Source organism: Photinus pyralis, unplaced genomic scaffold (assembly GCF_008802855.1).
Source record: "Photinus pyralis isolate 1611_PpyrPB1 unplaced genomic scaffold, Ppyr1.3 Ppyr1.4_LG7, whole genome shotgun sequence".
NCBI classification, from domain to species: Eukaryota; Metazoa; Arthropoda; class Insecta; order Coleoptera; family Lampyridae; genus Photinus; species Photinus pyralis.
Window position 1 is genome coordinate 31,299,742 of NW_022170738.1, and position 12,012 is coordinate 31,311,753.

Genomic DNA, 12,012 nt, shown 5'->3' on the forward strand with positions numbered 1-12,012 from the left:
AATGATCTTGAAGGTCGTATTTTTGGTCTGTTTTTGCTGAACTAGTGTACAATAATGGTAAATTTAAATAAAAAGTACGGGGACCGTTTGTGGCCGAGTGAGGCCGAATAATTTAAATTCTGAGTCAAGTAGTGTCATTTTCTAACGAGTTTTGTATTAAATTTTACACACATCATACCTACTGTTGTCACTACAAGAAAGAATCACTTGCAATGTGGATGGTGCCGTTTTTAACACATACTTATTAATTTATTAGTGCCCGTAACAAAACTCCAAACTGTCAACTGGTTCCCCACACCAAGTGCTCAAAAAATAGCAGAAAAATGTTACAGACATTCAAAGTTTAAGAAATTCGGAATATTCAGAACAAAGTTTTATTTATATTATTTAAACCAAAAAACATAAACCTGTAACACGCATAACGGGAACCCGCTGGTGTATTTTAAGAGTTTTTGAAATGTATATAGAGCAATTAGGACAGATAGGCGCGATTAGATTTCGGTACTTTGAATGATTTTAAGGGTGGTTCCCCCAAATTAAGAAGTTAGGATTGAAGTTCTTTAAGGTTGTGTGGTTTTAGGGGAGAAGTACTATGGTGGTTTCATAATAGTGCGTTTTTTCCCTTGCTCTATTGATTTAGATGTCGATGGTTTCTGAATAAATTTGTTGCTCTATCATTTTTTTAATTAATGGTGGCCAGATGCGGGAATGACCGATTTATTGCGCGAGACTGTAGGTCGCGCTAGTCTGGCGGCAGATTAGGCAGAATTAATGGGTTATACGTGTCCGTTTCTGATTAGTAGGATCGGTTTCGTATCGCAAGTTAAATCAACCAGCAGCCGCAGAAACATTTGAAAGAATTCCTCTGTGTATCCCGTAGCGATTTTCATTTAAAGAAAGTTTTCAGTTTGCAAAGATAAACTTTCTTGGAGATAATAAAGTAAGGTGCAATGTATTAATGTTAAATGGTTTATATTAAATAAGGGTTTGTAGACGCGTCTCTTCAAAATCTCTTCAAGATCCCTTCACACTCTCTTCAAAATCTCTTTAAAATCTTTCCACGTCGTCAAAATCCCTTTAAAATCTCTTCACAATCTCTTCAAAATCTCTTCAGAACCTCTTCACACTCTCTTCAAAATCTCTTTAAAATCTCTTCACAATTTCTTTACAATCTCTTTATTTATTATCCCTCTCTTGTTCTGGGCCCTCAACAGGCTTGCGCATTAAGATCTCTTCAAAGTTTCTTAAAAATCTTTTCCAAACTTGTTAGGTCTTTTTCCTTATGGCCGTTTGCACCGACAAATTTAAGTGGAGCTTAGCTTAAGCGTAGCTTAAAATCCATGGCAACGATTATTGAGACAATGGTTGCCATGGATTTTAAGCTACGCCTTAAGCTAAGCTCCACTTAAATTTGTCGATGCAAACGGCCATTAACGATTTAAATTGCATTTAAGTAACGTTCGATTTGTGCTCTTAATTAAATTCTTACGCCATTTAGGTATTTCCTCTTTGTAAACCTAATGTAAGTTAGTTTTGTACTGGATTTCTTATTACCTTAGTTCTCTATTTTCTTTTTTCTTTTCATTTTTTCTACTTACGCCTTCCTTTCAGTGAAGATTCATGAAAATTATTTGTTCGGTACGCCATTATTTTTCTACTCACTTCGTGTCTATCTGAGCTTTTGGTTTTGTCTGTCACCATGTATCTTTGCGAGTGTTTCTTTCTGAAGTCTGTGGCTGTGCTCCACTGAACGCTTTAGGCGGATTTGTATTTGCACATAATCAGTGCAAGGTGCGTAGATTCATGATTGAGCATTTTTTAAGGCTATATCTTCCCTCGAGTTCCCTCATTCTTTTCTCAGAATTTCCTTTATTTTCCCTCGCAGTTTCCTTTATCTTCTCTCCCAGTTTCTTCGATTTTCCTTCTCTTATTGTTAATCTTTTTTACGCATTTTTTAAGAATTAAAAAAAAATGTGCTATTGTTTGCCTTTTGTCTGACCGTCCGTCCGTCTGCCCGGACCCACTCCTGCGGGTGTGAACTGCTTTTAGGGGAATGGTCCTAGAGTTCTGGAATTTTTTTGCAATACGTAGCCTATACCTTGGAGGTGTGCCAAGCGACCATCAAATTTCGTGGTCTCAAGGGGGAGGCTCCCCCATGAATTATTTCCTGAGATGTTGTTTTTTAAAATGAAACTTGCATAACTTTTACATGTCACAACCAGCTGGTCTTAAATTTTACATACACATGCCTTTAGTGGTGCAAGAAAATTCAAATTAAATTTTTGAAAATGAGGGGGAAGGGAATAAACAGACGTTCTACCCTTTATGGCATTCTAATGAAACGTCTCACCAAAATGAATTGGTTTGTACAAACTATAACTTTCCTGCGCGACTCCTTTTCGTGATCAGTAGGTGGCCGGGGAGGCGGTTGGAGGTAGAAATTAATTTTATCTTTCATGATATTCTAATGAAAGGTCTCAACAGAAGGTACCGTTTTCTACCATCTACCGTCATACTTTCTGATCCCTTATCAAAAGAAGGGGTTGGACGGGGTGGGGGTGGAACTGGTTTTATCCTTCATGGTACTCTAATGAAAGGTCTCAACGAAAGCAATTAATTTCTACCAACCATAGTATTTCTCCTTGACACCTTATCGTGATAGCATATAAACAATTCTCAAGAACAGATTGTCAGAGCATGGTGCTCACGAAGAGCGATTGGGACGTCTGAAAGATATATCCATTGATGATGGTGGTGGTCAAAACTTTACGAGCGAATATCTCGCGAACTCTTTGTCGCAGCAAACTACCCGCAAAGGCAAAATGAATTATCTGGGCGAGACATATCTATTGACGATGTCTCCCTATTAATCTCCACCTTCTAAGAAGACGTATACTATTGATAGATAGTGGCTCTCCTTCATCCAAGAAATCAATTACTCCCAGAACTAGATTGTCAAGACTAGAACAAGATCTCTCAGTAATCATTGTTTGCCCCTTTTGGTAAGTATTGTCTCCTCTCTTTTGAAATTTACTATTTACTACATTTCCCTTTCTGCTTCGTTTTTTTAGTGTACAAGAACCCCGATGTTCACCCCGACCCACCTCTACCTTGCCTGAGCTTACTGCGTGCTTATCTCAAAGTAATTTGGTTACTTTTGAGTTTTCCCCAAAGTAAACGTAACAATCTCTTCAACATTTTTGTTGCCCCTCCCCCTTCGATGCCTACCTCTGCCCCGTCGCTGTGCCCTGGTTGGAGACATCACTTTGCCATCAGTTTCATCCCTCCTTACTATATTTGCACATCCCCTCCGTTGCAATACAGTTAATATGGCGGTGGTGGGGGAGGGGGGGGATACATAGGGCATTCAATAAAAACCTTCGCAAATAAATATATTATCCTTTTTTAAATTTTAATAACACGATACTAAATAAAAGAAATACAAATGCCCAGATAGCAATAGAAATAAATCCCATGTGCACCACGGGAGAAGTCATTCCCCAGCCTCGCTGCAAAATACTTCGCATACTTTCAGTGGCTTTTGTGAGTGGCATCAAAAAGGAACATAACTGCAAGATGTAGTGCATGCCTTCAACTGGCCACACAATTCCGGATAACATCAGCAAAGGGACCAGACTTCCTAGAGCGATGTACATGGCCATTCGTTCAGAATCGACTCCACACGATATTGCGAAACCTGAAATTCGACCTTGGTGCATTTTCAAGACCACCAATGGAAAAGTTACCGAAGCACATTCCACAAAATCCACTCAGGATGGACAGTAAGGTCACTAACACTACGGATCCATTCAGAGTAAGTTTAAATATCACAAAAGAACACACGAGAACTATAGTAAGCTGAACTAGAATGATAACGAACTGGCAAATGATGTGAGTAACCAACAGTTCAATTGGTGTCACTCCGCTAACCATGGCCCTCTCGATACATCCCTGGTTTCTTTGAATTATCATGGCACCAGCCGTCAACGCCAAAGCCAAGAAGAAGGTCGTCCTACAATTACGATCAACCGTCCTCGTCGCCAATTAACAACTATACTCACGTTAGAATTATTCCCGGAGTCACGAATTCGGTAAAGCTGGGATAACGTAGCCCATAGACCGGCGGTTCCCACTGAAAGCAACATAGGTAGTTCATTTGGTTTAGGAAGTGCTGCTCACCTGGATCGGCACTGATATTGCGTGCGAGCGGAAGCCGCAGGATTTCAAATAGTTCTGGATGAACTCCTGAAAGGCCTCGTATATGTAGAACATGAGAAACATAGCGATGTCTTTACTGGTCGTGTCGCGAAGCACTTCGATCTCGCTGGCGGAAATGTCCCAAGGCGTCGCGTTGCAGCCTTTGGCGATGCGTGCTTGCAATCCCTCGGTGTAGTTGGCCTTGATTACGATGGATGCGTACGTTTCGCCTTTGAGCACTGAGTCGACTCCCTCATGGTCGGTTTTGTAATGGACCTGCCAAAGTCATCACAATTTTGCAATTATTGTGTTGAACACGTCTGAGCTGGTAACAGCAGAATATTAGGAGACACATTTATTTTGATGTGTGAGAGGGGCTGTCGAAACTTACAAAGTTTAGATCCTTTCCCTTCAAGTAGTAGAGGTATCCGCAACTGAGCGTGGAACTGTTACACGCCAGCGTGGTGTCACAATTCGACAAATTCTGCGTTTCGTAATTGACAATCGCCACCGTCAGACCTTTAGGATTGTGTCCTATCGCCGAACAGAACAGCGACATCTGCACCAGTGGTAGCAGCAACATGAAGAGGACCACGGGTAAATTTCTTAGCATCCATAGTCCGTTGATCCACAGCAACGTCCTTAGGTGATCCCAGTGTATCGAAGGAAGAAAGTGCGACTTTTCCACGAGATTTTGGGATCTTTGAGTAAGGGAGTCTCGTTTACCTGGCATGTCGTTCGATTCGTTTTCTTTCATCAAAATTTGATTGGCGCTCAATCGCAGAAAAACCTCCTCCAAACTGTCGGTACTGAACTTGACGAGAAGGTCTCTGGGCGATTCCTCTGCTAGGAAGCGACCTCCTCGCATTAAACCAATCTGCGAAATGAAAAGTTTATTGCAATGCGCCCGTGATCGGTTACACAAATTTTGCAAGAATGTCTCGCAACATTCAAAGAGAAGTGAATTGTGTAACGGTAGCCATCTTTGGATTAAATTCGGTTAATTAGGGCTACGTGATAAAAACTGCGAGTTAAGCAGAATGGTTTAGGTACTTAATTACCTACTAGAAGCCAAATCGAAAAGGGTGTTAGTTAGTCTGTAATTAATCAAGTAGGGGCTATTCCGCAGGATTTTACATTGATTCGCGTTTAAGCCATCGATGCGACCAGTGTGTGATTGATAGAAAGATTTTGGATTCATTAGGGTCTGGGTTACCAGAGCAAGCAGTGTTTAGTAAGAAAGTAAATTTGTTTTCTGAGACTGCCGGCGGGAAATTAATCAGGGAAAGTTTTGGTTCCGGTTCTTTGATCTCGGAGGCATCAGTTATTCAGTTACAAAGAAAAAGTTAAAAAATCATTTGACTTTGGATAAAGGGTTTGTTATAAAAATTCCACTGGGTATCCGCGAACTTTACCAGTGGGATAAATTAATATATAGAAGCCAGTTAATTAAATGTGTCAGTTAATTACACTACAAGAAAGGAAAAGAAAGAAATAAAGACTGTCGTAAAATATGCACCTTTTAGTAACATAAATTGAACAACCGTATTTCGGCCAAGGACAATCTAATTAAGCGCGCCAGTATATTTTTTTTCCATAAAGATCTATTGAAAAAAACATTATCGAAGGTTCTTCATATTTCAACTTCAGGATTGTGGTAGCCATTAGCTTCAGACAAACAAAACGATACTTTCCAGCTTTGTTCACTAAATGGGTAAGTAAAGCTTCCACCATTCATTTCAATTCGAGTGGCGAGATGAGTTTTTTTCCCCAAGAAGGCGATTTAAAGCTGCCCAAATGCAACTACGAGTCTATACCGGAGAAAATATGGATTCGTGGTTTCGGTTAATGCTTTTAAACCGCTGGACCTGTAAAATTGACTTGACCAAACGGCCAAAATCAGAAAAGGGTTCCGAAATTGTCTGAAACTTTCAGGAACATTCCACCATGTGCTGAAATTGTTGTAATCGCTAACCGCATCGTTCTAAAAACTTCTGCAACGTCTTCCAATATGTTTCAAACTATTCCGCAAAGATCTAGAATCACTCTCGATGTGGAATTAACGTGTTAACTGTTACTTTTTCAAAAATGACCATTACGCAAATTTGAAAAAAACATGGGTAAATTATCAAAGGTTATGGAAGTAATTCACAGATGCAATGTTGTGTGTATTATTTCTGTAGTCTTTGCGAAGTCTGGGAAGGTCCATTGCAGTTTTTATGAAGTGTCTTGAAATCTGTTTTTGAAGTTATCCGGATGAGGTCATTTAATGGAACAACGTTTAGTTGAAGCTAATAAAGCTCTTCATTTTGTCAGCTACCCGCATACAAAAATCTCTCCAACTCCGCTAATATCATATGACTTGAGCTCTCTGACGCCCCACAAGGAATTTAATTTGCCGTTCTTTAAAAAAACTTTTGATGTGGGCTCTACGACGGCTCAAAACGCATTGATCTTTTCGCGCTCGTGAACTACTCACAAGCCCACTTACGCTTTTTAAAATTGGCAGTTTCTTCTAAGTTGCGTCGCGTTCTTTCTCAACTACAGGATTTGATTCAGCTGTACTGTAACTTTATTTATGAAAAACCTGATCTTATAGCAGGCGCTTGAATTTTATCCGGCCATTAAAAAAGATCCTATGGCACATCTGGCCTTCGTCTGACAGAAATATCGACTTAAGAAAGGAATTTAAAACAACAAAATCTTGGAATATCAGCCCCTTCAGCAGACCACCCTACTCAACACTGAGCTACCCGAAACCCAGAAAACGAATCTAACCCTACAAGAATTAAAAAAAATCAACTTCATTCAAGGACCCCCGTTACAGGATGCAATCATTTTGTTCGAGAGAATGCGTAATGAAACACCTGTTTTTCGCTATGGCTTGGTGAACACCCGGTATATGGACGAACTCGAACGAGTGCTTCATTACGAAAAACCGTAGCTCCGGACCTATTCATTTATATTCTCGGGAACAGAAGGTAACGTTAAGTGCTTTAATTTATAACGTCGTTTTAGCCGCCGTTACGGAAAAAAGATGCCGTATCTAATTGTTCAGTTTCTTAATTTAGGTTGAGTTTAGTATCGAAAGAAGCGCGCTAATTTATGGTGGAAGATTTTTCGGATGACAGAGAAGAAACAATTAATTAAAGAAGTTTAAATTTTCTAGTTCTTTGGACGAGCCGGATTTTCCAGCATTTCCTTTCCGCATTTCGAGAATTTTAGAAAAGATGAGGCCGTTATTTACCGTTAGTTAATTTTTTTGCCGTTCTCACTGAAGAATTGGATACCGTTTTGTGTGCCGTAACTCTGTTTTTAGATTTTCCGCTAGTGACCTGCCACCGTTTGCCGGCAACCGCACGGGTATTAAATCGCCGACCTTGGTCAAGGGCAAGGCCACAACTACTGGTGGCGCTCGAGAATTCCGTTCAGTTTACACCGGTCGTGGAAAAGAATATCACATGATAATATTATAATACATTATAATATTTATATTAAATTAATATCCATACTGGACTTTTAATTTATTTGGAAAAACACTTCTACTTCCCGATTCTTTACGTAATGGTCTGTAAATTAGATGCGCTCAGTTTTATAAGTAGTACATTGGTATCCACCATCACTTTCGACATAATGAGTCTTATGTCTTCCCGAGCTTAATTGAGATGCCGCAATGATTTTTTTACCGTTTTAAAAAGCGAATAATGTTGAGGTTTAAATAATTCCGTAAAGCAAGTAGAATAGAAACAATTGACTTACTAGATGAGCTTGCCTCATTTCGTCTATATAGTGACTAGTCATGATAACGGTAGTTCCTTTGGTTTGGGTAATATCCACAAGGTGATCCCAAATAATCTGTCTAAGAACTGGGTCGACGCCAACGGTGGGTTCGTCAAGAATTAACAGTTCGGGCTCGTGGACCAAGGCGGAGGCTAGTGATACTCTTCTCTGTTGGCCTCCACTAAGATCGGCCACCTTCTTGTCTACCGACGGTAGCATCAGCAAATTAGACAGGAAGTTCAACCTGTCTTCGATCTTCTTAGCGCGCATGCCGACTAATCCACCGAAGTAATGCAAGGTTTCGCGGATGGTAAACTCTTGGTAAAGCGCCAACTCCTGAACTTTATTTAGAGTAATAGCGCAAAAGGGAAGATTTTTCACTCACCTGCGGCATGTATCCGACGCGCGCGCCTTTGACGCAGCTCCCGCCCAAAGCCCATATTTCGCCCGAGTTTAGTCTTCGCCTTGCAAGTATGCATCCTAATAACGTAGTCTTCCCGCACCCACTTGCACCCAGAAGTCCGTAGCTGCAACTTCAAGTTACTTTGAACAAATCCACAAATGATAAAAACTTACATAATCCCTTTTGGTACCGTCATACTAAGACCGTCGAGTACCACGCACAGGTTCTTATTTGTTCCATACTGCTTATGTGCGTGACGTACCCGTATGGCATATTCCCTATCCCTTTGCAATGAAGAATAGAACTGACCGTGAAAGTTCTCCATCGCAATATTGTCGCAGGTTGACATGTCCAACTGAGCAAAAAAAACCTTGATATTAGGTACCTACTAACAGAAAACTTTTTGGTGACGTTCTCCAGTCCGGTTTTCGTGGTGAATAATGGAACCCCATCACCTACTGCAAAAACTTTCCTCAAAAATAAGAACAAAATCCGATTCAGATCATTCAACTGTAGCAGTTATGTAAAACGAAAAGTGTAAAAGAGCAATTGAAGCTGGCGTTTCTTCTGCCACTTAATCTCTTACCTAAATACTTAATTGTCCAAAAATCCAAACTACTTTGTAGATAAAGTAGTTTTTTAATGACCAAATTACACAATATTATTGATTGTTCTAATTGGCTTAAGTACGCGAAGTAAGCCAACGTTATTGTTCAGTAGGTTTTGATTGACTAATAACAAATAACAAATTTTAGTAATGCACTCACCTGAACACCTTGTCTTGGAGGGGACAGCACTGGGTTTTTTCGAATACGTACGCAGTGGCGTATTTAGCTCAGTTTAGGGCTAAAAAATAGTTTGTAGGGGGGCCCTAGTTAACTAAGGGTGACCTGACAGCATCTAAATTCCTCGAATTACACACTTTAGGGCGAAAAAGTACGAATCGTTTTGGATTCTACGCCCCAAAATTAATAAGAAAAAGTGTTTTCCCGAGAAATTTTGGTGCAGTCGATTTTTGGTAATAAAGGAAGGTTATACACTGCCTTTTTTTGAGCCTCGAAAAAAAAATTGTCTCAGATCGACCGGGAAAAAAATATTCTTATAGAATGTGGCCTGTAGAATCCATAATTTCAAACAGTTCCAAGATTGGGCTACTAGTTCGAAAGTTATAGCCCTTTGAATTTTCTTTCGAAATTGGTTTCTAGTCTATAACTTTTGATTGAGAAGTCCGATCGAAAAAGTACGAATTGTTTTGGATTCTACGCACCAAGAATTATAAGAAAAAGTGTTTTCCCGAGAAATTTTGGTGCAGTCGATTTTTGGTAAAAAAGGAAGGTTGTACACTGCCTTTTTTTGAGGCCCGGAAAAAAATTGTCTCAGATCGACCGGGAAAAAAGATATTCTTATAGAATGTGGCCTGTAGAATCCATAATTTCAAACAGTTCCAAGATTGGGCTATTAGTTCGAAAGTTATAGCCCTTTGAATTTTCTTTCGAAATTGGTTTCTAGTCTATAACTTTTGATTGAGGAGTCCGATCGAAAAAGTACGAATTGTTTTGGATTCTACGCACCAAGATGTATAAGAAAAAGTGTTTTCCCGAGAAATTTTGGTGCAGTCGATTTTTGGTAAAAAAGGAAGGTTATACACTGCCTTCTTTTGAGCCTCGAAAAAAAAGTTGTCTCACCTCGACCGGGAAAAAAGATATTCTTATAGAATGTGGCCTGTAGAATCCATAATTTCAAACAGTTCCAAGATTGGGCTATTAGTTCGAAAGTTATAGCCCTTTGAATTTTCTTTCAAAATTGGTTTCTAGTCTATAACTTTTGATTGAGGAGTCCGATCGAAAAAGTACGAATTGTTTTGGATTCTACGCACCAAGATGTATAAGAAAAAGTGTTTTCCCGAGAAATTTTGGTGCAGTCGATTTTTGGTAAAAAAGGAAGGTTATACACTGCCTTTTTTTGAGGCGCGGAACAAAAATTGTCTCAGATCGACCGGGAAAAAAGATATTCTTATAGAATGTGGCCTGTAGAATCCATAATTTCAAACAGTTCCAAGATTGGGCTATTAGTTCGAAAGTTATAGCCCTTTGAATTTTCTTTCGAAATTGGTTTCTAGTCTATAACTTTTGATTGAGGAGTCCGATCAAAAAAGTACGAATTGTTTTGGATTCTACGCACCAAGATGTATAAGAAAAAGTGTTTTCCCGAGAAATTTTGGTGCAGTAGATTTTTGGTAAAAAAGGAAGGTTATACACTGCCTTCTTTTGAGCCTCGAAAAAAAAGTTGTCTCACCTCGACCGGGAAAAAAGATATTCTTATAGAATGTGGCCTGTAGAATCCATAATTTCAAACAGTTCCAAGATTGGGCTATTAGTTCGAAAGTTATAGCCCTTTGAATTTTCTTTCGAAATTGGTTTCTAGTCTATAACTTTTGATTGAGGAGTCCGATCGAAAAAGTACGAATTGTTTTGGATTCTACGCACCAAGATTATAAGAAAAAGTGTTTTCCCGAGAAATTTTGGTGCAGTCGATTTTTGGTAAAAAAGGAAGGTTATACACTGCCTTCTTTTGAGCCTCGAAAAAAAAGTTGTCTCACCTCGACCGGGAAAAAAGATATTCTTATAGAATGTGGCCTGTAGAAACCATAATTTCAAACAGTTCCAAGATTGGGCTATTAGTTAGAAAGTTATAGCCCTTTGAATTTTCTTTCGAAATTGGTTTCTAGTCTATAACTTTTGATTGAGAAGTCCGATCGAAAAAGTACGAATTGTTTTGGATTCTACGCACCAAGATGTATAAGAAAAAGTGTTTTCCCGAGAAATTTTGGTGCAGTCGATTTTTGGTAAAAAAGGAAGGTTATACACTGCCTTCCTTTGAGCCTCGAAAAAAAAGTTGTCTCACCTCGACCGGGAAAAAAGATATTCTTATAGAATGTGGCCTGTAGAATCCATAATTTCAAACAGTTCCAAGATTGGGCTATTAGTTCGAAAGTTATAGCCCTTTGAATTTTCTTTCGAAATTGGTTTCTAGTCTATAACTTTTGATTGAGGAGTCCGATCGAAAAAGTACGAATTGTTTTGGATTCTACGCACCAAGATGTATAAGAAAAAGTGTTTTCCCGAGAAATTTTGGTGCAGTCGATTTTTGGTAAAAAAGGAAGGTTATACACTGCCTTCTTTTGAGCCTCGAAAAAAAAGTTGTCTCACCTCGACCGGGAAAAAAGATATTCTTATAGAATGTGGCCTGTAGAAACCATAATTTCAAACAGTTCCAAGATTGGGCTATTAGTTCGAAAGTTATAGCCCTTTGAATTTTCTTTCGAAATTGGTTTCTAGTCTATAACTTTTGATTGAGAAGTCCGATCGAAAAAGTACGAATTGTTTTGGATTCTACGCACCAAGATTTATAAGAAAAAGTGTTTTCCCGAGAAATTTTGGTGCAGTCGATTTTTGGTAAAAAAGGAAGGTTGTACACTGCCTTTTTTTGAGGCGCGGAACAAAAATTGTCTCAGATCGAGCGGGAAAAAAGATATTCTTATAGAATGTGGCCTGTAGAATCCATAATTTCAAACAGTTCCAAGATTGGGCTATTAGTTCGAAAGTTATAGCCCTTTGAATTTTCTTTCAAAA

The 12,012-nt window shown here is 39.1% G+C and overlaps 1 protein-coding gene across 5 annotated transcripts; it reads right to left on the bottom strand.

The window, feature by feature from the left end:
• Positions 1-3,387: 3,387 nt before the first annotated feature.
• LOC116176678 (ABC transporter G family member 20-like) lies at positions 3,388-9,105 on the bottom strand. Of its 5 annotated transcripts, none has more exons than XM_031495405.1 (9): positions 8,967-9,105; positions 8,554-8,735; positions 8,363-8,504; positions 7,957-8,313; positions 4,589-5,074; positions 4,180-4,473; positions 4,062-4,132; positions 3,747-4,012; positions 3,388-3,697 (listed from the first exon to the last, which is right to left on the bottom strand). In XM_031495405.1, exons 2-9 carry the CDS (start codon positions 8,727-8,729, stop codon positions 3,396-3,398), a joined length of 2,094 nt encoding a protein of 697 aa, XP_031351265.1. In that variant the 5' UTR covers positions 8,730-8,735; positions 8,967-9,105; the 3' UTR covers positions 3,388-3,395. The 5 variants fall into 5 exon arrangements, with proteins under 5 accessions (XP_031351265.1, XP_031351264.1, XP_031351266.1 ...); XM_031495404.1 differs by having other exon boundaries at positions 8,554-8,838; positions 8,967-9,103; XM_031495406.1 differs by having other exon boundaries at positions 8,554-8,847; positions 8,967-9,103.
• Positions 9,106-12,012: the final 2,907 nt, after the last annotated feature.

Coding starts and splice junctions, on each gene's coding strand:
- LOC116176678 (XM_031495405.1), bottom strand. CDS start 8,729: ATGTCAACCTGCGACAATATTGCGATGGAGAACTTTCACGGTCAGTTC. Junction 8,505..8,553: donor ACGGTACCAAAAGGGATTAT/GTAAGTTTTTAT, acceptor TTGAAGTTGCAG/CTACGGACTTCTGGGTGCAA. Junction 4,013..4,061: donor ACTCCGGGAATAATTCTAAC/GTGAGTATAGTT, acceptor TCGTAATTGTAG/GACGACCTTCTTCTTGGCTT.